Source organism: Megalobrama amblycephala, linkage group LG2 (assembly GCF_018812025.1).
Source record: "Megalobrama amblycephala isolate DHTTF-2021 linkage group LG2, ASM1881202v1, whole genome shotgun sequence".
Lineage (NCBI taxonomy): Eukaryota > Metazoa > Chordata > Actinopteri > Cypriniformes > Xenocyprididae > Megalobrama > Megalobrama amblycephala.
In genome coordinates this window covers 49,506,272-49,529,767 of record NC_063045.1, presented here as the reverse complement: position 1 = coordinate 49,529,767, position 23,496 = coordinate 49,506,272, and the positions used below count along the sequence as shown (strand labels likewise).

General features: G+C 38.4%; 2 protein-coding genes across 2 annotated transcripts in view; both read left to right on the top strand.

Moving 5' to 3' along the window:
• sez6a (seizure related 6 homolog a) overlaps positions 1 to 9,586 on the top strand; it is a 28,248-nt gene extending 18,662 nt beyond the window's left edge. The window contains exons 9-16 of the mRNA XM_048180051.1: positions 1,808 to 2,004; positions 2,305 to 2,499; positions 3,750 to 3,941; positions 5,495 to 5,689; positions 6,852 to 6,887; positions 7,001 to 7,109; positions 7,193 to 7,292; positions 9,115 to 9,586. Of these exons, the coding sequence (XP_048036008.1) occupies positions 1,808 to 2,004; positions 2,305 to 2,499; positions 3,750 to 3,941; positions 5,495 to 5,689; positions 6,852 to 6,887; positions 7,001 to 7,109; positions 7,193 to 7,292; positions 9,115 to 9,144 (1,054 nt within the window). The 3' untranslated portion in view covers positions 9,145 to 9,586. The remainder of the gene's footprint in view (positions 1 to 1,807; positions 2,005 to 2,304; positions 2,500 to 3,749; positions 3,942 to 5,494; positions 5,690 to 6,851; positions 6,888 to 7,000; positions 7,110 to 7,192; positions 7,293 to 9,114) is intronic.
• Positions 9,587 to 10,386: 800 nt separating this feature from the next.
• Positions 10,387 to 20,974, top strand: phf12a (PHD finger protein 12a). Its single transcript, XM_048180042.1, has 15 exons — positions 10,387 to 11,181; positions 11,405 to 11,586; positions 13,150 to 13,222; positions 14,098 to 14,524; positions 14,701 to 14,821; positions 15,307 to 15,439; positions 15,554 to 15,718; positions 15,814 to 15,957; positions 16,049 to 16,589; positions 16,700 to 16,816; positions 17,580 to 17,723; positions 17,806 to 17,904; positions 17,984 to 18,066; positions 19,120 to 19,258; positions 20,035 to 20,974. The coding sequence occupies exons 1-15, from the start codon at positions 11,116 to 11,118 to the stop codon at positions 20,388 to 20,390; spliced, it is 2,790 nt and encodes a 929-aa protein (XP_048035999.1). The 5' UTR covers positions 10,387 to 11,115; the 3' UTR covers positions 20,391 to 20,974.
• The last annotated feature ends 2,522 nt before the right edge of the window (positions 20,975 to 23,496 follow it).

Below are 23,496 nucleotides of genomic sequence, written 5' to 3'. Positions count from 1 at the left end.
AGTGAAATCAATGGGTTTTGTGGAGTTATTGATGGTTTTTGTGGTGGTATGAATTGGTTTTGGGTGGTATAGGTGGATTTGGAGTGACATCAATGGGTTTTGTGGAGTTATTGATGGTTTTTGTGGTGGTATGAATTTGTTTTGGGTGGTATAGGTGGATTTGGAGTGACATCAATGGGTTTTGTGGAGTTATTGATGGTTTTTGTGGTGGTATGAATTGGTTTTGGGTGGTATAGGTAGGTTTGGAGTGATATCAATGGGTTTTGTGGAGTTATTGGTGATTATTGTGGTGATACGAGTGGAGATTCAGGTGGTATGAATTGGTTTTGGGTGGTATAGGTGGATTTGGAGTGACATCAATGGGTTTTGTGGAGTTATTGATGGTTTTTGTGGTGGTATGATTTGGTTTTGGGTGGTATAGGTGGATTTGGAGTGACATCAATGGGTTTTGTGGAGTTATTGATGGTTTTTGTGGTGGTTTTTTTGGGATGTATTGGGATAGCGGAAGTTTCTGTCTTTGTCTTTGGTGGGTTTGGCATGATGCCAAGATGGCTGTGGAATTTTAAAACCAACCTACTCAATTTTATTTATTATTATTATATAATAAGAAGAAGAAAATTAAAAGTAAAATTAACTTTATTGCTCTGACATTCTCCCCTTTGTACTTCCAAAGAGACCATTAGTCCACCAGTCATCAAGTCTTCCTGAGTCAGAGTGTGACACTATCTCAGCACAGAGAGCCTCTGTGTTCCAACATGCATCATTAGCTCAGCTTTACTGGCTTCTGCTCAACAAAATCTTCCAAACTTACTCTCTAAACACACACACACGCAGACCCATGTGAATAGTCTTAACAATGGGCCTGTTTGGTGGAAGAAGGGAAAAAATATCTCATTCCATCTCAGCTGATTATCAGGATGTGCATATCCTTTTTAATTTTTACTCTGTATTATACCCAATTTTTTGTTGTTGTTTGTTTGGTTTTTTTTTTGTCAGGCTATGAATATTAACACAGCTCATCTGTGACCTTCCCAAACAACAGAACCCGAAGGGCTGACAGCTATGTGACGGCCCTGAGGGTTCTGCCTCTATGCTTTCAAACATTACACTAAATAAATCTCATTTCTTTGCAAAATGTCACTTCCCCGCTGAAGAGGTAAATGCAGCCTCCCGATAGATGAAGGAATCTAAACATTGGCCTTTATTGCCATTTAGCATGACAGAATGGAAAACATGATTGATTCTCAGCGAGGATACTGTTGTGTAAAATCTGCCTGGGCTGCGTAATTTGTTTTTCCTTTGCATTACTCATGTTGGTTCAGAAATGAAGATGAATTGCAGAATGACTTCAACAAACCATCTGGGGAAAAATGTGGCTGGTCAAGTGACAGCTTCTTATGTTAGGATGGCAGCATTCTTCTTAATTAAAGGGATAGTTCACCAAAAATGTATTTTCTGTCATCATTTACTTTCCTTTTGCTTTAAACATGTATATTTTTTGTTTTATGGAATACAAACATATAGCAAATAAATAGAATATCTAGCATTCGATTTAATCACTTTAAATATAATCAGATTTTCAACAGTATATGTTCTTTAACAGATGATAATTTATTAAATTACATTATTTCATATTATATATTAGATTAGTATATTATAATTATATTATTAATATAAAAATATATGAATGAATTTTATGTTATTAATATAAAATATGGTGGGGGGTTTACAAAACAATGAGTGAGAATTATCACAAACAGACCTGAGCTACATTAATGGTGTGCATTTATGCGTGTTGTTTTATTAGTCTTCGTCTGGGGAAGAATGACCTGCTGACCTTTTATGATGGTGATGACCTCACAGCCAACATCCTGGGCCAGTACAGTGGTTTCCTCCCTCGATTCAGACTCTACACCTCTTCGGCTGATGTGACCATCCAGTTTCAATCTGATCCAGCATCCAATGTCTATGGATACAACAATGGCTTTGTAGTGCATTTCTTTGGTAAGTAGCATTATGAAAATGTTTTTTACAGTGATATTAGTGCAAAATTAGCTTTTAAGGGAACACTGATCAAATGAAAAAAATCATTAATCTGTCTTCAGCCAGTGCTTGTATTCTCCTATATGATTGGAACGTGATGGCCCCCTAGTGTTTGAACAATAGAGGTGCCCACCACTGACAAAGCCAGATGGGCAACGGTTTTCTCACAGCAGTCTCATTTACATGTAAAGCTTAATGGTAAAAATAGAAAAATCCCAAGACTGTATGCCTCTTTTCTCTTTTCTACCAACCAAATACTAGAAGTGCCACGTAACGACACATGCGCAGAGCTGCCAGAAATCCTTAATGGCTGGAAGAGCACATCTCATCCTGACATGACCCATGGAACCGTTATTACCTACCAGTGTTACCCAGGCTTCCATCTGCAGGGCTCAGAGATCCTGATGTGCCAGTGGGATCTGACATGGAGTGGAGATGTACCCCTCTGTGAGAAAAGTAAGAGCTAACATCACACTTAAAGGTCACACCAGGACATTAGTGCTTAAGTGGCGCTGGGAAAACTTAATTAACCTGTTGATAATGACTGCATAGGTTTAAAGCTAGGTCAGCTGCCACCTGCTGGTGAATTAAGGTTACTACATATAGTAAGCACCCTATCATGATTATAGATGCAGAGTCAGTTAAAGCTGCTGTCCGCGATTTTTGGCCCTCTAGTGGTTAATAAACAGAACTGCACGCGTCTTGCGGAGGAACATTCTAGCCGGAGCTACTTTTCTCCATGTAAGTCTATGGCGAGTCACGCAGTTTCTGTGATACTCTGCGGCGGGTCCTACCAGTCTGGTCTGAAATAGTCCGAATATAAACACTTATTATAAGTGTACCATAATGATTCAGGATAAGACAAAACACGGTTTGGAAAATGGATTCATGTTGTATGTTCTCATTATATAATTTTTGTAAATTTTTAACACAAAAAAAGTTGCGGACTGCAGCTTTAATTGAAAATGCAATGTTTTTAGAAACACAAACTGGCAGGTACCTGTGCTGTGTGGGTTTAGCAATGGTGATTTGTTGGTTTGTTCATATTTATTTGTTCATAATTAGATTGATTTTCTTCTTTAAGAAAAAACTGTGAAAAATTGTAATAAGAGAAATTTATATTTATTATATTTTAAATAATTCCTGTTAAAATTTCCTCAATGATGTGAATCACATTGTCAAAACCTAATATCCCTTATTTAAAAAGGATTAATTAAAAATATTACTATTATTATTATTATTATTATTATATAACATTGTTTTAAATATTATTGTTTTAACCACTTAAAAATGCTTGAATTTAGAATTGTAGTGTGTGTGTGTGTGTGTGTATAAATTATATTTAATGTAATATTTCTAATTATAATTTATTTTTATTTATAATACATTATTATAATTATTATATTTAAATTTCATGCAATAGAAATGGTTTTGAGCAAAACATTTCAGTTCCAATATTCAGTTTCAGTTCCAATATACTTCTCTCTCTCTTAAATTTAAACTTTTAAATTTGTTTATTTTTAACAGGGACAGTGCACATTAATAAACTTTTCAGTAAATGCACCAGAGTTAGCCAAGTGCTATTTTTCATATGTAGTCCCTAAGTAGTTTTCTTACTGACTTATCTTCATAATTCTTTTTTTCTTTTTCTTTTTTTTTTCATGTCACAGTTTTTTCATGTGTTTTTATTTGTGATATTTGCCTAGTTATGTCATGTGTGGATCCGGGATTAGTGGACAACAGCCGCAGACTGGTGACCGGCTCTCGTTACGCAGTGGGATCGTCTGTGGAGTACATCTGCAACAAAGGATACTCACTTTCTGGCCCTGGAGTGCTCACTTGTTACAGCAGAGAAACTGCAGACCCAAAGTGGAGTGAAAAATTGCCAAAATGTGTCCGTAAGTGGATGAGACAACATTTGCATTCAGCATCACAAGAAATGCAACCTGAACTGACTTCAGTTCTTACACTCTACTGCCATCTGGTGGACTTAAGGATTACTGCGTTCCAATACATACAGGTGCTGGTCATATAATTAGAATATCGTGAAAAAGTTCATTTTTATTGTAAATCATTTTTAAAAAAGAAACTTTCATTTATACTAGATTCCCTACATGTAAAGTAAAACATTTCAAAAGTTTTTTTTTTTTTTTAATTTGTTTATTAGAGCGCACAGCTCATGAAAGTCCAAAATCCAGTATCTCAAAATATTAGAATATTTACATTTGAGTTTCATTAAATGACCATCCCTACAGTATAAATTCCGGATATCTCTTGTTCTTTGAAACCACACTAATGGGGAAGACTGCTGACTTGGCAATGGTCCAGGAGACAATCATTGACACCCTCCACAAAGAGAGTAAGTCACAGATGGTCATTACTGAATGTGGTGGCTGTTTACAGAATGATGTATCAAAGCATATTAAATGCAAAGTTGACTAGAAGGAAGAAATTGGGTAGGCAAAGGTGCACAAGCAACAGGGATGACCGCAAGCTTGAGAATACTGTCAAGTAAAGCCGATTCAATCACTTGGGAGAGCTTCACAATGAGTCAAATGAAGTCGGAGTCAGCGCATCAAGAGTCACCACACTCAGACATCTTCAGGAAAAGGACTACCAAGCCACTTCTGAAACAGAAACAACATCAGAAGCATCTTACCTGGGCTAAGGAGAAAAAGAACTGGACAGTGAACAGTGGTCGAAAGTCCTCTTTTCAGATAAAAGTAAATTTTGCATTTCATGTTGAAATCATGGTCCCAGAGTCTGAAGGAAGACTGGAGAGGCACAGAATCCAAGCTGCTTGAAGTCTAGTGTGAAGTTTCTGAAGTTAGTAATGATTTGGGGGGCCGTGACGTCTGCTGGTGCAAAAACCACTTCCAAGTGGTTTGCTGACCATGATATTACTGTGTTTTATTGGCCAGCCAACATGCCTGACCGCTGAATCTATGGGATATTTTCAAGAGAAAGATGAGAAACAGTCGATCAAACAATATACAGATGATCTGAAGGCTCAATAGTGCCTCAGCAGTGCCACAGGCTGATCATTTCCATGCCACACTTCACTGATGCTGTAATTTGTGCTAGGAGCAAGTCATTTGCTGTAATATGTGCTGCCGACCAAGTATTGAGTGCACAAATGAACATACTTTAAAGAACTTGAACTTTTCTGTTTTGAAAATCCATTTTTTGATTGATCTCAGGAAATATTCTAATATTTTGAGATACTGGATTTTGGACTTTCATGAGCTGTACGCTCTAATCATCAAAATTAAAAAAAAAAAAAACTTTTGAAATGTTTTACTTTACATGTAGGGAATCTAGAATATATGAAAGTTTCATTTTTAAAAATAATTTACAATAAAAAAATGAACTTTTTCACGATATTCTAATTATATGACCAGCACCTGTACAATGGATTCCAGCATACTGATCTGTGTTTTGTTTTTTTTAGCTGAAAGATATGAACCCTGCAGTAACCCTGGCGCCCCCTCCACGGCCATCCAGAGTTCAGAGAAAGCTTTCTTCCAGGCAGGAGAGACTCTGAGCTTCAACTGTCGTGCAGGTTATGTGCTTCAGGGTGAAGCCACTATCCACTGCATCCCGGGACATCCCTCTCAATGGAGCAGTGCGCCCCCTATGTGCACAGGTAGGAACTGCGCTCTTAAATGAATTGTTTAAATTAAATGCATAGAAAAGTAAAGCTCAGTACAGGCAAGCGTAGTTTTTAAAGAATTTAAAATTTGATTTAAATGTATTTAAATTAATTGTTCAACAATTAAAGGGTTAGTTCAACCAAAAACGAAAATTATCCCATAATTTACTCAAGCCATCTTCTTTCAGCCGAACACAATCTGAGTTATATTAAATAGTATCCTTGATCTTCCCAGCTTTATATTGGGAGTGACAAGTAACTTGGATTTTGAAGCCCAAAAAAGCACATCCATCATTAAACGGCTCCTGGGGGTTGATAAAGGCCTTCTGAAGCAAAGCAATGTGTTTTTGTAAGAAAAATATCCATATTTATAGCATTACAAACTATAATTACTAGCTTCCGGTAACAGCAGTACGCGTTCAGACTGAAGCGTGACCTCTGACCCGACACATGATGTATTGACGAACACAGAAGCTCAGTGGATAGAGCAAAGCAAAACACCAGTCACGAATTAGAAGTCTAAAATTAGAATTTTTAAATAGAAATGTCGGAAGAGGCGTCTACTCCTACATCCTACTTCGTGTCGGGTCAGAGGTCGCTCTTCCTCAGTTTGCGTACAGTCCTTACCAGAAGCTAGTGAGTATAGCTTATAAATGTATAAATATGGATATATTTCTTTCAAAAATGCATCACTTCGCTTCAGAAGGCCTTTATTAACCCCCCCCCCGGAGCCGTATGGATTACTTTTATGATGGATGGATGCGTTTTTTGGGGGCTTCAAAATCTCGGTTATAGCCAGGATATTTTTTAATATAACTCCAATTGTGTTTGGCTGAAAGAAGAAAGTCTTATACACCTAGGATGGCATGAGGGTGAGTAAATTATGGGATAATTTTCATTTTTGGGTGAACTAACCCTTTAAGTCATTTTTTTGTATTTTTAAATTGAAATCATTAGTTTAATTGGCTGCTGTTGAATAGAAGCATTTAGGAAAATGGACCTTAATAATCTCTCCTTTAATTTAAGTATAATATAATAATATAATATGGGGTATGATTAAATAATTATTATTATTATTATAATCGTCTTTAGTGTAAGTGACGTATCTTATATGAAATTGCTTAGTGTCTCAGAAGTTGTTACTGGTGTTTTTCAGCTTCTTCAAGAAACATTGAGGAACACAGGCTGAACGGTGATACTATTTTAGCATTATCAAAACACTTTAATCACTAAAGATTTAACCGTCTTAATTCATCATATTATTATTATTTTTTTATAAATGTTCTGTAAAATGTCCACATTTAGCTGCCGATTCAGAGTTTGATGTGGAGGGCGTCAACATTGCCATCGCGGTTCTGATTCCCGTTGCAGTGGTGCTGATGCTCCTCTTGGTCTTTTTCCTCTGCATTTCAATGTAAGTTCCGATGGCAGAGAAAAGGACTTGGTGCTTATTGTTTTGGGGTTTGTTTTTCTCTAATAAGGTTTGTGTCTCTGCAGAGCTCAAAGCAAGACCCTTCAGCTCCCCGGGTCGTCTTCTCCACCGTATGACAACATGACAGAAGAATCTGCGTTTGACAACCCCGTGTATGAGACGGGAGTAAGTATGGATGCCATGAACCTCAGAGACGTGGGCTCTCACAACACCATCGTCCTGTCCTGATCAACCCTGCCTGCCATTCTGTCATTCCACCGTCATCTGTGACCTGATCCGCAGAACAAATAAAACGGATTCGAACAGTTAGATGGCTAAACAGAAAAACAGTGACAGATCCTTTTCATTTAAAGGCCAGTATTTATAATGCAGCAGTATCAGTAGGCTACCATGTAATGGAGCTACTAAAGAATTTAGGACCAGATATATCATAAAACTATCTTCATAATTTAATGAGCTTAATGTTGCATAAACAAAATGTTTCTTAGGGGATCTTAATTAATGTTTTTTTTTTTCTTTGAAAATTTTCAAAGAAGTTCAAAAATGCTGCTGTATTTTCATAACATGCAAATGAAAGGGTAAGAATAAATACATTTCAGTGGAAAATGAAAGACTCTGCGTCCCTTGAAAAAAATGAAAACACTAATTTTAGATGTAAAAAATAAACATTTAGGCTTGAGGCCATGGGTCATGGGTAGCTAGAACTCAGCAGATGGTGTGTGTGTGTGTGTGTCTCAGTTTACCCTCTGTTCTCATATTGAACGTTATAATACTGGTGTGTAACTCATATTTACCAAAAATGCATTTCCTAATCATACAGCATCCAGGATGATGTCATTCACTGTTATCTGCTGAATGTGAAAAGCTCAGACCAAAATCCATTTGAATGATCACATAATTAATAGTGTTTAGTTAAATTATATTGCCTTTACTTGATTGGATTTTTTCATGGGTCTTATACAGGACTCATTATTGTGTTTTATTTCCACATCATTCATCATTTTTGTGTTTCATGTTTTCATAAGTTTCCTCTCTTTTGATTCAAATAAGAATACTAATGAAGCTCATGAATTTACTAGTGCATTATACATACATAAACATATTTGAGTTCAAACGTTTATGGTCTGTAACAATTTTTTTTTAAAGAAATTAACACCTCTATTCAGCAAGGATGCATTAAATTGATCAAATTTGACAGTAAAGACATTTATAATTTCAAAAAAATTCAAATAAATTTTAAAAAATCCTAAAAAATGCATAAGGTTTTCAAAAATAAATAAATAAATAAACAGCACAGTTGTTTTCAGCAATGATAATACTGTTACATTGAGATTTGTATGTACATGTGTATAGACTGTAATAAGAAAAATTTGATAATAAAAAGAAATGTTTCTGAAGAAGCAAATCAGCATATTAGAATGATTTCTGAAGGATCATGTGACACTGAAGACTGGAGTAATGATGCTGAAAATTCAGCTTTGAATCATGTGAATTACATTTTAAAATATATTCAAACAGAAAACAGATATTTTAAATTGAAGCAATATTTCCACAATATGAATGTTTTTACTGTATTTGTGATCAAATAAATGCAGACTTGTTGAACATTAAAGACTTCTTTCACAGCATTAAAAAATCTTACCGACCCTAAACTTTTGAATGGTACCTGGTTGCCTTAATATTTTGAGTTCATTGAAATTAAAAATTTGAGTTAATGCAATGAAGGCAATTGGTTTAATCAACAGAAACTCAAAATATTATGTGATCTGAACATTAATTATCTAAGTTGATTTGACAAAAGAAAAATGTTCTGATAACAAATCATGAAAATATTTTTTACAGTGTATTATAGTATTATGACTTCCAAAGCTTTTTATTTTTTATTGAAATGCTTTTATCTTGAGTATAACTTGGATTCAGCTCTGAATGAAGACAATAAGACAAAGAGAAACCACTTTTCTGAAATCTTATTTGTTTATCTTTTCAGGATGCAAGGCAATACGAGGTGTGTATGTAAAATCCATCAGTCTTTTATTTGGCATCTCTCCTATTTTTTTTTCCGCTGGGCTCCTGTAAATGTTTTTTTTCCCCTCTCTAAGACTTCTGCCAGCACATTAAAGATGGTGGACAATAGGGTGTAATTTCTGTAGCACATAAGAGCCTGAGGTTTGTGTTGTACTTTTTTATTTGTCTGGTAAAACATCCCAAGGCTCACACCTTGAGGTTGGACTATTTCAGAGTGCACCAAGAGGGTTCTTGGTTTCGCATTGAGGAACCACAGAGATGGGAACTGTTTTCTCCCACGTGCAGCAAACCTATGAAACTCAGTTGGGAGAGTGTCAGTGGGGCTTCAGTTGCACTGGTGATGGTGATAAAGCCATTTCTCTATGTATAACATGCTGTCGCTGCATGGGGGCTTATTTGCAGAACACTTTGTAAATAAACTGTACAAAAATATAGTATGCTGTTGTGTGTTTATTGTACAATATTGTGTGTAGTACACTTTTTTTTGACCAAGACTACTATTATAATATACTTTGAATATCTATGGATATAAATATGAATACTATTTTTTTCTAAATATTTTATTTCTATCTATATATAAATCTAATTACACATATATAGACTAACCAATAGTTCCATTGTTCAGTGCTCACATATGATTTTGTAACTAGTCATCAAAAAAAAAAAAAAAAATGTTTCGTCTCTTCCGTTACGCGTATTGGTTCATGTTACGTCGGCGACGAAACAGTCCAATCAGAGCCCAGCAAATTCCCTCACAATACAAAGAAGCTCGAACACGTAAACAAACCGTATAAAGGCATTTGCTTTCTAGCCGTCACCGGTTGATGAATTGAACAGGCTCCTCACACCCACAAATAAAAGAACGTATTGACCATTCCCTCAATGACCTCTTCGAAAGAGAGGTTTTATAAACGGAGGAAAACAGCAAGATGGCTCCACTGTTGACGGGTAGTGATGCCTGACCGCGAACGAATCATTGTGTTGAACCGGCTCTTTTTAAAGATCCATCCGAACCGATTCGCAAAACGTTTGTAAAACACTCGAATGTAAACAATGAATAGTTCACCCAGAAGTTAAACCTCAGTCATCATTTCATGTTGATTTTAAATGCATGACTTTTTTTCCTTCTGTTATGAAAGATGAATGGCAGTTTCAGTCACCATTCACTTTCATTGTAAAGAAGAAAGATGAATGGTGATTGAGGCTGACGGTCCCTAACAGTCCGTTACCAACAGCTTGGAGGGTGAGTAAATTATTTCAATGTTTATTTCTGGGTTGATTATCCCTTGTAAGAGAAAGCTTTGTTTGTAAAATTGTGAGGTGTGTGACATGTTGGAACCGTAAACAACGTAATAAGTCATAAACAACAGTATGTAAAATATGTATTATAAAATACTTATTTAAATATTGAATATTATATAGATATTAAATAGTTATAACACAATTAATATCAGCGATGGCAAAGCAGTGAATTGATTCTACTGCACCGGTTCACCAAAACGAATCGATTCTCTAAATGAATTGGATTCCCAACTCGACTGACTGGCCCACGCATGCGCACACAGGTTTGTGCGTCAGTTAGCGCGAGCGTTTCTTCATCACAACAGAGACGCTTTGCCGTTAAGTCGCTCTTTCACCGGGAGAAAAACGTCTGCTTTTCGCCGCTGCCAGTTCCTCGAATGAGTTGTTCTTCGGGGGGCTTGATGTTTGACGTCTTCGCATCATGGACTTAATGATAATTTCTGTGTCTTTATTATTCCTTCTCTTACCGGGCCGGAGTCTCGCACAGCACCGGGGATAGAGGCCTCCGCGCGCCTGCTCGATTAACGGAGAGCCCGCGCGGAGCCACAACAGACACGGGCGGGAATTCTGAGGCTATTTTGGTAGAGGTCAGAGGCTACTCGTCTGACAGGAGTCGGGGTGTAGCGGCTAAGGGAGTCAGAACCAGTCCTGGCCGGTGTTGATGTGGGGTAAAATGGAGACCCCAACGATCGTGTACGATCTGGATACCTCCGGCGGGCTGATGGAGGTAAGACAAACACACGCTCACACACCCGTTTATTCCTCTCTTTACTGCCTGGCTAGTATTCTCAATGTAGCCGCTAATTGCTCGCTAATGTCATCCATAGGCTCCCCTCACATGAACGTGCATGCGCGCGCTCACGGTCACGGCCCAACAATGGTTTGAGCGGCTGATGTGATGTAGACGCGTGCAGATGTTTCACTAATGAGTTTCTGAATCTCTCCCGCAGCAAATCCAGACTCTGCTGGCGCCGCCCAAGTCTGAGGATGGAGAGAAGAGGAACAGGAAACCGGACAGGAGCACCAGGAGAGCCGGCAGGGCCACCAATCACGATACTTGCGACAGCTGCCGGGAAGGAGGGGACCTGCTGTGTTGTGATCACTGCCCCGCTGCCTTCCATCTACAATGCTGGTGTGTGTTATCCTGGAGCTGGGACAAAATTGGGCCCAGGACCAGGACTGTGATGCTGGTTTAGTTGGAGCACAGAAGTAATTTGTGCTGCATTTTTACGCTGACAGCTAGACGTTCGTCAGATTTGGCTGATGTTTTTTCTTACATCTCCATTATGGAGGCTGGGGTTTATTTATATGCTGTCTGATGTTTCTTGAATGAGCAGGGAAAAGCTGTAGCGGGGGGCTGACAAAATATTCATTAACTATGGACAAATGAATCTAAAGGCCACGATCACGTCTCCATTATAGAGAGATCTGATTGAGATTGCGAGATGGATTTTTCTTGATCATCTCAGTCGGTTTGTCAGATGTTTGCAGATCCGCTGAAGATCTGTGATCGCTCGGCTTTGTTTATTATAGTCGGCATGAAATGAAAATCCACCCTTTCTTTTTTCTAAATGCAAGTTTTAGGTCTTATTGTGATCAATTCACCTGTGTTTGTGTTTTAAAAATAATTTTAAAGGACAGAGTTCTTTCTGATCATGATGTATGCAGGACTTCTCCAATCATTCAGTGCACCCAAACCCTGCAAACTCACATTCATCTGTCTCCACTTTTGAGCGCAGCACCCAAATCTCAAAATCCAATCAACTGCCGATGCATAGAACCAAGATTCTGCTCTACTTTTTTTTTTCTTTTTTCAATAATCCATTACACTCGGATGTACGTCACAGTATGGAAGATCGCTATCTCCATTTCATCGAAACCGTAACCTCACTTTGCGTTGCAGTCGGTAAGCTGGAATGAAGGATGTTTGAATTTCGATTTCCCCTCCGTATTTTCTCATTGTTTATTCTTTTGTGTTTGGGGGCTGAAATGGTTCCATGTGTGTTTGAGGAGAAACACATGCAGCTGGTGCTGTGCGAGCCCTGGGAAATCTGCCACACTGGCCTTCAATTGTGTTGTCTCGACTACAGTTTCTGGGATTGATCTAATGGGCTTCAAAAAGAAATTGCAGTGGCATGTCAAGATCTTTTAATGCTTCTTTAATGCTTTTAGATGAATCAGTCTTGAAGTTATTTGAAAGATTTGTGGTAAATCAGAAGGTTAGAACAGGATTCTATTTGCTTGATGTTTTTACCCATTTGTTGAAGTGATATAGAATCCGGCTTCATGGCTGATTTGTTTTAAACCATCTGTAGAACAGAAGCGTTTAGGCGTAGATCTGTTTGCATGTGTGCATTAGAAAACAAAAACTCCTTTCTTACAGAGTGAGGTATTGATTTACCCTCTCTGTGTAGGCTGTGTATAGATGGCTAATTCAAAGTCACCTCTTTTAAAACATCTCTTGTAGTCATGTTTAACGTAGGCCTGGCTTTAGAAACTGCTAAAGTTATAGCATAATGTTGGATTTTGTTTGCTTCATTTGAATGTCACACTCAGAGTAGACTGGAGTATAACGCTGTCTGCCGTCCTCGTTTATTGAAGTATTGAATGGTTTTTCATACGTAACTCTGTATGTTTGATCTGTGTTAGATGATGCCTGTAGTTTCACCTCTTGACTTTGTTTACATTTCCTCAGTAACCCGCCAATGAGCAGAGAAATGCTGCCCCCTGGTGACTGGATGTGTCATCGCTGCAGCGTTCGCAAGAAGGTTGGTGTTCCGTCCGTTATGAAACCACCCATGCTGTGTGAAGTCTTAAATTTGACCCTTTTTTTTTTATCTTTCTAGTTTTTCTCTTAAGAATAGTTTATAATTTGTTGTCAACAAAACAGAAGCTTTAAGATCTCCCTGCAGGTTAACATTTGAAAGAGAGACATAGATATTAGTATTTATGCTGTTGTACTGCAAAAATAAATAATAATTATTATCACTAATTAATAGTGTTTTTATATTTTAAATATTATTGCAATAGTAATATTGTGTTGATTTTAATTTTTTTCAATTGAAATAAAATCATATTTTAAAAAAATAATAATGTTTAATAAGAAAAATATAATTTTTTTGTTAGTATTATCATTAGTGCTAGTCATATTGAATGGGGAACAAAACTGTTTTTTCGTTTTTGTCCTATGTTGTCACAAGTACCAATGCCGTTACTGAATTTTTAAAAATGTGACACTCTGAGCGCTGTTGAGCGGATTTGTAAATTCCTCTGATTGGCTTTTGTGTTCATGTGCTCAACATATATGTCTGTCATTGGCTACTTTGATCAATGCTTCAAAGATCATTGTAGCCAATCACAGACATATATGTTCAGAGCGTGAACACAGTGGCCAATCAGAGGTATTTACGAATTTGCTCAAAAGTGTCAATTTTTTTAAATTTCAGTATCGACTTTGTATCGAAGTCGGTACTTTTGACAACATTGTACCTTGTAGTAAATGCAACACATTTTTAATTAAAAAATATCATTGACCTGCACTAATAGAATGTTCGGCATCCATAATCAAACTGACAGTTATGTCATTTGCATGTTGGATTGTGATTTTTTTCTTTTTCTTTTTTTTTTCTTTTTTTTTTCCCAGAAAAGGGAACAGAAGAAGGAGCAAATTAACGGTCTGTTGGAGCGTCAGCTGGGAAAGCAGACGCCTTCTCCGGCTCCTGAGCAGGAATGTGGGACATTACGTCTGGATCCCTCCGTGGGGTCGGGCGGTACAGGGCTACGGGCTGCCGTCGCTCAGGTACGACTCTTGGAGGGGCGACCTAACAGCCGGCCCACAACCCCCAACTCCAACACTTCTTCCGCTGACACGCCCACACCGTCCGAGCAGAATGACATGGAGGAAGACCTCCTGGATGTGGAGGATGAGGCCCAGGGTTCTGAACCCGAGCTCTTGAATACCACAACCACCCTCAAAAGACCATTTGACCTCCTAATCGCCGCTGCCATGCAGAGGAACCCGACACAGTTCCAGCTTCCAAATGACCTCACTTGCACGACTGCACTTCCAGGTACAGTGCATCCTGATCTAGGGCTGCACAATATATCGAAATAGAATCAATATCGATCAATTGATCTTTTTTTTTTTTTTCCCAATATTGTGCAGGCCTATCCTGATCTCCCTGTAAAATTGTGTGAACAACAGATTGTGTGTGATTCTAAGATGTGATGCATGTCTTCCTCTCAGGCACCAGCAAAAGAAGACGAAAAGACGAGTTATCAGGCAAGAATGTTAAACGCCCACAACATGAGCTGGACAATCATGGACTGGTTCCACTGCCGGTGAAAGTGTGTTACACATGCAGCAGGTACAAGATCTAATATTATTATATATTTTGATTTTATTTTTATTAATAGAAGTAGGACTGCTTTTTAAGAAATGAAACATTTAAAGTTTGAAAATGTCATTGACTTGCACATAAAATGTTTCGTAATCGAACTGATGATGTTGTCATTTGCATATTGTATTGTTTTGTCTGTCTTGCAAGCCCTATTTTTTTCTTAAGATAATGCAAATCTAATTTGAATAATGTTATACTGATAATTATTGTAATGTCATTTAGAAGCAGATGAAATTTTGGATTTTTCTCTGACGTTACTATAATCAGCAAAAGGAGAAAACCCTGAAGGCTAAAGCAGCAAGACCACACATTGCATCAATAAAATACTTTTATTTTTAAGATTCTGCTTTAGTATGCTCACCAAGAAATTTAACCTTAGAGACATTAGAAAACTGCTAATGTTAACATCAAGACAAAAATAAATGGTCTTTTATTCTGTCTTTTTCTCACAGGAGCTGCCGAATGGCTCCACTGATCCAGTGTGACTATTGCCCTCTCTTGTTTCACATGGACTGTTTGGATCCGCCTCTCACTGCCTACCCTACAGGCAGGTGGATGTGTCCAAACCACATCCAGAACCTGGTTGTAAGGAAGCTTACGTAAAACAAAAGACTTTGATTTCCATATCCTAAATTGAAGAACACCCCTGAAACACTGTTACCAACATGCAACTCATTCATTCTCTTTCTTTCCTCTCAGCTGAACCAGAGAACCTTCACCCTCAGCAACCGTTGCCAGTTATTTGACCAGTTTCAGGACCGCATATCCCAGCATGCCATCAAACTTGACTTCCTGCAAAGGATACATCGGCAGCGCCCCCCTATACGGCGGTCGGCTTATGCTCAAAGCAAAAAGACTCTGAAGGTGATCCGTCTTCCTTTAAATTTACTGTGTGACACCAGTGATGGACACTAGAGATGTTGTTGAAACTCATTCGAGATATCGCTTGGTTTTCGCAGGTTCCAGATGCCATAAAGTCACAGTATCAGAACCCGCCCACTCTGATGGCCCCGGCAGGGATCCGTGAAGGGGAGCTTATCTGCACCGGCCTTCCAGAAGCTTTTGTCCCGCAGCACTTAGCCAGTGAAGACGAACAGTGTCAGGTGTGTATAAGGTGCCCACTGTTTACGGCTGCTTTTGGATTAAATATTGTTTCTGAACCAGTGATCTTATTCTGTTTATGCTTTGGTGTAGTGGCTCAAAGACGTCATCTCGCTGCAGTGCAGCATTATGAGGCATTTATGGAACAGACAGACATCTCCTTGGGATTCAGATCACACAGAAAAGACTGATCTGAAACTCAGAGATTCCTGCCAGAGCGCCGCCTCACAGAGCAGCCAGAGCATAGCGCCAAAGGTTTCCTGTAGTTCATGTACTGATGGACTGTGTCAGAACTGTAAGACCACAAATGGCCCTGTGAAACGATTGGTGCAGTCCAATGGAACGCAAGGTCCTGTTAGAACCCAAGACAAAACGGCTGACCATTTACCCATACCCGCTCCACCAAACCATGCCAACTCTGGAGCCATTATCAAGACAGAGGATGCCAGTTTAAAGCCCTGTAGTGGCACAGAGGTCTCTGCTTGTGCCTGTGTCAAATCTGAGCCCAGCACTCCACTATGTGACCATAAAAAAACTCCATCAGCTTCAGACGCAGCAGCAGCAAAACTCTCAGCCTCTACTGTATCTACAGGAGTGCATGCTGTTAAACCGCAGAAAATCACCGCATCAAAAGGTCAGAGATTTCCATCCTCTTCCTGTGGTAAAAGTCTGCTTGTGTAGTTATGTGCTTGATTATTACCTAGCAACCCTTTAAAATATTGAATGGCTGCGTTCTCTTTTCAGATGGAAAGGCCGGCTTGGACTCTGTGATGGCGGGCAGTGGGGACGTCTTCTCTTGCACAGAAACTAACATGTCAGAGCTGACCGGTCGAATAAAGGACATCATGCCGAGCAGTGGAGGTGGGTTTGTGTGTGTTTGAGAGAGGACTCTTGATTCTTGAGGAATTTTCAGTTTTAAGAAGATAGTGTAACTTTAAGAATTTGAAATCCCTTACAATTCTAAATTAAGCATTAATATAACATGTAACTTGCTACATTTTTTAATTGTTTATATATATATATATATATATATATTTTAAGGCTCCAGCGCTTTTTTGTATGGAAGCTTCTTTCTGCCACTGAATAAAACAATTTAAAAGATAATTGTGACGTTTTATCTCACATTTCTGACTTTTTTTCTCGCAATTGCGAATTTGTATCTCACAATTTTGCCTTCTTTTCTCAGAATTGTGAGATATAAACTTGCAATTGCGAGTTATGAAGTCCAATTCTGAGGGGGGGGGGGCATTTTACTCAGAATTGTGAGTTTATATCACACAATTCTGACTTAACTCACAGTTGCGACTTTATATCTCACAATTCTTACTTTATAACATGCATTTGCGACTTTATATCTTGCAATTCTGACTCTACAACTCGCACTTGAGTTTATATCACAATTCTGAGAAAATTGTGAAATAAAACCCTTTTTTTTTTGGCAGAAACAAGATTCCATAGTTTGTAAGCTTGTTCAGTTTGGATAAAAATTATTATATATCAGTATAAAAAAATTATTAGTATTTCTACTAAATAAAAATAATAAACAAGACTGCAAACTCAAAAGACCCAACTGCAAAAATCGTCAGCATTTTGTAGTCGTTCTGGAGCCTTATTTGTATTGCAGAAGTTGAGCTCGGCTCATTGGATGAGAAGTTTATCAAGCTCTTGGCCTGGCAGCGGATTCAGCAGCTCTTTGAGTCAAAAACCTCTCCTGTTCAGAGCAGTTCTCCTTCATCTGTGTCACCCGCTCACAGGAAACACAGTGAAGGTATGAGATTGTATTCATTACGCTCTTCATTTTTGAAACTGACTATCACATGTACATGAACTCTTGATGTTTCCATTCACAGCCCAAAGCAGGGAGGTGCAGGCGAGAGCTTCGTTCTGTTCGGTCTCGGGAAAGGGAACGGCTGTCAGTATGTGCTACAGGAGTCTGTACATAGGGACAGGTGATTATCATCCTGTGACTGCTGAAAATACATCTTCCTACAGTGTTCAGTACAACTCTTCAGTCTTTTCTCATTGCAGGTGCTGATATGGATGTGTGCCTTACAAACTACGGACATTGTAACTATGTTTCAGGGAAACATGCCTGTATATTTTATGATGAGGTATGCTATTTTCTTGGATGGGTTAAATGCAGAGCACAAATTCCGAGTATGGGTCACCACACTTGGCCACAAGTCACTTCACATCACATCTGTTTGACATCTGTTTAAACAATTAACACATTTTAAGGTGATCTATGATGCCCCTTTTGACAAGATGTAATATAATTCTCTGGTGTCCCCAGAATGTGTCTGTGAAGTTTCAGCTCAAAATACCCTACAGATCATTTATTATAGCTTGTCAAATTTGCCCCGATTTGGGTGTGAGCAAAATCAAGCCGTGTTTGTGGGTGGGTTGCTTTAAATGCAAATGAGCTCGTTTTCCCCGCCCCAAATTTCTGAGCAAATCCTGTGTTTTACTGACGATCGTGTGAAGCATTCTAGTGTTAAAGACTTACGCATACTGCTATATGAATTTATCTAGCCACATTCCCTTCATAAATAAAATTGCACCACTGTGTCCTAAGTGGCTCAGATGCCAAGAGTTTATGGAGACTCATATGTTTACTATTATAGCCGTTAACGGATCAGTGATAATGTTTACATAGCTGAGACATATCACGAGTTCAGGGTCTTTCTTGAGTGCTGTTGGCCTGCAGAGTTTTGCTCCGACCCAACTCGCCTTCCTTCACGTAGCTTTAGTAATCCTGAAGACATTCAAGTGTGTTTGATCAGGGTTGTAGCTAAACTGCGGGACAGCTGCTGCTGCTGCACTTCAAGAACAGTGTTACTTGTCGCTTGCGGAAACAATGGCGGCACTGTGGGTGGAAACATACAGATTCGGGGGACGGTAATATTATAATAAGATCGCCTTCCTACATCACAAGGGGTGCGAAATCAGAACGACTCGATTTTTCACATGCTTGTAGAGAAAGGCTTACCAAAACAAAGTTATTGGGTTGTCCTTTTTCACATTTTTTGTGCTGGTAGATGCACCAGAGACCCGATTATAGCACTTAAACATGGGAAAAGTCAGATTTTCATGATATGACCCATTTAAGAGAAGGACAAAGGTTTAATCTCTTGAGTGATTAAATTTGTTCTTTCCTCCTCCAGAATACAAAGCAGTATGAACTGCTGAACTACAGCGAACATGGGACGACCGTTGACAACGTATTATATTCCTGTGACTTCTCTGAGAAGATGAGCCAGAGCCCATCCAGCAACCTGCTCACTAAAGTGCAGAACATAATCCGTGAGTTATTTCTTCCAGTTGCGTAGAATCTTAAGTAATGACAGGTCTTTTCTTCCGTATTTTGATGTACACTCGCGTGAAACAAAATATTGGAAAAGAACATCACGTCGATTGTTGATTGGATGGAAGCTGATCGGCTGAATACGAGCTTGCAGTCGATTGTAAGAAAGGGGTGGGGTTTAAGCAACTGATTAGAGGAGTGTCATTTCACTGGAATACTGAGTTAAAGGATTAGTTCACTTCAGAATTAAAATTTCCTGATAATTTACTCATCCCATATGTCATCCAAGATGTTTGTCTTTCTTTCTTCAGTCAAGAAGAAATTAAGGTTTTTGAGGGAAAACATTCCAGGATTTTTCTCCATATAGTGGACTTCAACAGCTACCAATGGGTTGAAGGTCTGGGATCATGTAGAGTCCTTTGAAGCTGCATTGAAACTGCAATTTGGACCTTCACCATGTTGGTCCCTGTTGAAGTCCACTATATGGAGAAAAATCCTGGAATGTTTTCCTCAAAAACTTTAATTTCTTTTCGACTAAAGAAAGAAAGACATGAACATCTTGAATGACATAGGGGTGAGTAAATTATTAGGAAATTAATTCTGAAGTGAACTAACCCTTTAAAACATTCTAATTTTAAAATATTTAACAAGCATGGATTAATCGCCCACAATAAGATCTATAACGTACATTTAGAAAATACATTAGGAAATTTCCATTTCATGTCAACTTTAAAAATGGAGGAAAGCATCATAATTAACTCAAGTGTGTTTGCAGGACGCTGCAGGAAAAAGGAGCAGGAGGAGTCTGCAATGGGCGTGGCCTCTGCAACAGAGGGCAGAGTTATGAGCTGCCAATCTCACGATGCTCCCATCACTCCCTGTAACTGTAAAAACAGCGGCTCCAGTTTGATCGGAGGCAACGGTGCGGGATGGGAAGGCACTGCACTCCTCCATCACGGAAGCCACGTCAAACTGGGCTGCTTGCAGTTTATATTCAGCATCACGGAGTTTGCCAACAAGCTGCTTAAAGAGGAGCTCACCACCTGCAGCCTCACTCCCACACCTGGCCAACAGGGGGAGCAGCTGAGCAAGGCCACGCCTCCTTCGCTCCAACACAATCTTGTAACTTAACCCCTAAAGCACCGACCTGTACAGTTTAAACGGTTTCCTAATTATTTAATGGTTTATACATTTGCATGACGTGACTTTTTTTTCTAATTTCTTTAAGACTCTTTTGGCAGGTTGCACATTTTGTGTCTCAATGCAAGACTTGCATTTTTAAAGGGAAACTTTGATCATCCTCAATGCTCTGAGAACCAATGAGCAGTTTTCACATGTAAAGAAATCAAAACATGTTCTATTTTGTGCCAGTAACAATAGTTTTTATACAAACATGCATTTTCTTTTCTTTCAAAAAACGGATGCTTTTATTTATGTATGTCCTCTGGAGCGCAGTCAGACCTGGTGTTCCTTCAGCCCGACACATGCAGAGAGACTCGTGTACATATGTGTATGTATTCATGTGAATAGCCTGAGATCCACACGATTCATGGTGCAAAAATGCTCCAGTTTGTATTATTTCGGTCCTGCACTATTTGGTTGCTGTTGAGTCCTTTGTGTCTGTTTCATGTGTTCTGTAATTAGTTTCCACCAGGTTCTTGTGTCAAACTATGTAAATACAAACCAGATTTTAAATAACATGCTTTAGAAATCCACCAGCATGTGTTCATGTGTCATGTTTAATGATTCATTCACTCTTCTCTAAGATTAGAAGTTTTCTCAAGTTAGCATTACAATTGCTTATATTCAGTGTTGGGGGTAACGCATTACGTAATCAGATTATTTTTTTCAAATATCTAGTAAAGTAACGCATTACTTTTAAATTAACTACAAAATATCTAAATTACTTTTTCAAATAAGTAGCGCAAGTTACTTTGTTTTCCCTGTTATTGATTGACAGCTCTTCTGTCCCCATGTTGAGTGAAATCAGGAGTGCAGAGGTGTTGTGTGAACATGATGGTTGTTGTAGACTAGTTCTCGACTAACTGTGAGCAACCACTTACTCATTTACTTCTGCTTCCTATTCATCCAGAATGGCAGCACAGCTGAAAGGCTTGTTTGTTTGAACTGCGCCCTCTACTGTACAGGCGTGAATTTGCATTTCCTTCAGCCTGAAGCTTATTCATTTCACTTTTGATGGATAAGTGAACTTTTAAAGCTGCTGTCTGTAACTTTTTAGGTTAAAAATGATCCAAAATCAATTTTTGAGTAAGTTTTGAACACTAGCTGGCTATGTACTATCTCCTTACCTTAGCCCGATTCACAACGGTAAGCTTGTAATAATGTTTTATAATTCAGGTGGTACTGTTGGGTTTTCATGGGAAATTTGAGCATGCCGCTATTTGTCATTGCGTCACGTCTGTTTACATAAAGAACGACTCCCAGCTAGTAGGCTATATCGCATGTGATGCGGATCATTTATAGCCATTTCTCACAGCAGCTGCAATAATTAATAGGGATGGGAAAATACATCGCATTTTGATTCAAGATACAAAAAATTGGAGCGATTCTGATATTTTCAGATGGATTGCGATTCTCTCTCGAATCGATTCTAAACTTAGTTTTTAACAACACATGGCACTACTATATGTGCTTTAGAAACACTCGTACACTGCCTGCGCTTCCTTTTACACACACCAGTTAAACGTTAAATAATCGTTCATAAAGTTCAAAAAGGTTGAAGTGAATTACAAATCTTGCGTCATACAAGCATTCTGAGCCGCGGCGCAAGTATATTTAACCACTTACTTAGCCGAACGCACAAGCTCTCTCCAGCACTCTTCTTCGTGAGCATTTGAGCATGCAGTTAAAAACTAGCCTAGAGCGCCATCTGCTGTTAAAACTAAGATCAGAATTGATCCAGATTCATTGTATGAATCAAGAATCAATGTATTGTCCCAGCCCTAATAATTAAACTTATTTGGATGGCGGATTGTATGGTGTGACAAATTAACGTTAGAGATTAGATCGTACAGAAATTGAAATCTACAGGTAATGCTAATACACACTAAATACAGTCACGCAATGCTGTTGTTGTTAACATTAACAATTTGAGAACAAAGTATAACAGTAATAATTTGCACGGTTTGACCTGATTCGAGCTAAGTGATCCCTTGGCAGTGTGATTTACTGTAATGCTTTTTCCCCTCAGTTGGTCAGAACAAAAGTGGCATATATGTTACTTAATTGTTCAGATGACATTTTCCAGTGAAAATTCTTACTTTGGTCATACTTCAAGACTACAATCTATGATTCCGAAGTGCAGTATCCACACCAGTGCAGTGACTGACAGCAAACATTAGATTCATCGGCGCTGAGGAGTCGTGCCGCGGCATAATAACGTAAAGATAATTCCGCAAACAACTGCAATTGCAGGTTTCAAACAGAGATGGCGACAAAGAGGCAAAACTTATGGACTGCAGCTTTAAGATAGAAATTTTGTTATAAAAACAAATAAACAGCCTAGCCCAGATGAGAAAAGGTAACGCAAAAGTAATATAACACATTATTGTAATGCATTACTTTTAAAAGTAACTTACTTCCCCAACACTGCTTATATTTAGACTAAACGGTTTTGAAAAATCTCCAATGCAAAGTATTCAAGTGCCTAACTTGTACGTGCACGATGCAAAACATATTGTTTGTTTGTTAAGAAAAGTTTTTTTGTTTGTTTTTAAAGCAACCAGACTTAACATTTTCATCTTGTGTATGATAAATTTACAATGAAGGAGTGATTTAAACCTGGGGTTTTCAATCTTTCAGATGCCATGGATACCCAAATATGATCATCCTTGTGCAAGGGAGTCCCATTCTAAAATCTAAAAGGCAGCTACTGTATATATTTTCATGTATAAAGACCCAATTTATACTGTGTAAAATTAATATAATAAATGTGGAAAACATATGGAAAATATTTAGTATCTATTACATGACATGTTAAGACATGCTCTCTCTCTCTCTCTCTCTCCTAGCAACAGAAGCCACTTAGCAACTGCATAGCAACATGGTAGTGAGTTTTGCATATGCAATGAACATTCACATTTTTCCTCAGACAATGAAATGGATAGCTTCAGTTTTCAGATGCAATTTCAGTCTGATGTAAGTAACAGCAGCAGCACAACAGTAGTGTTACGTTCACTATAATTGGTTAGGTTTTGTAATCAGAATGAACTGTGTC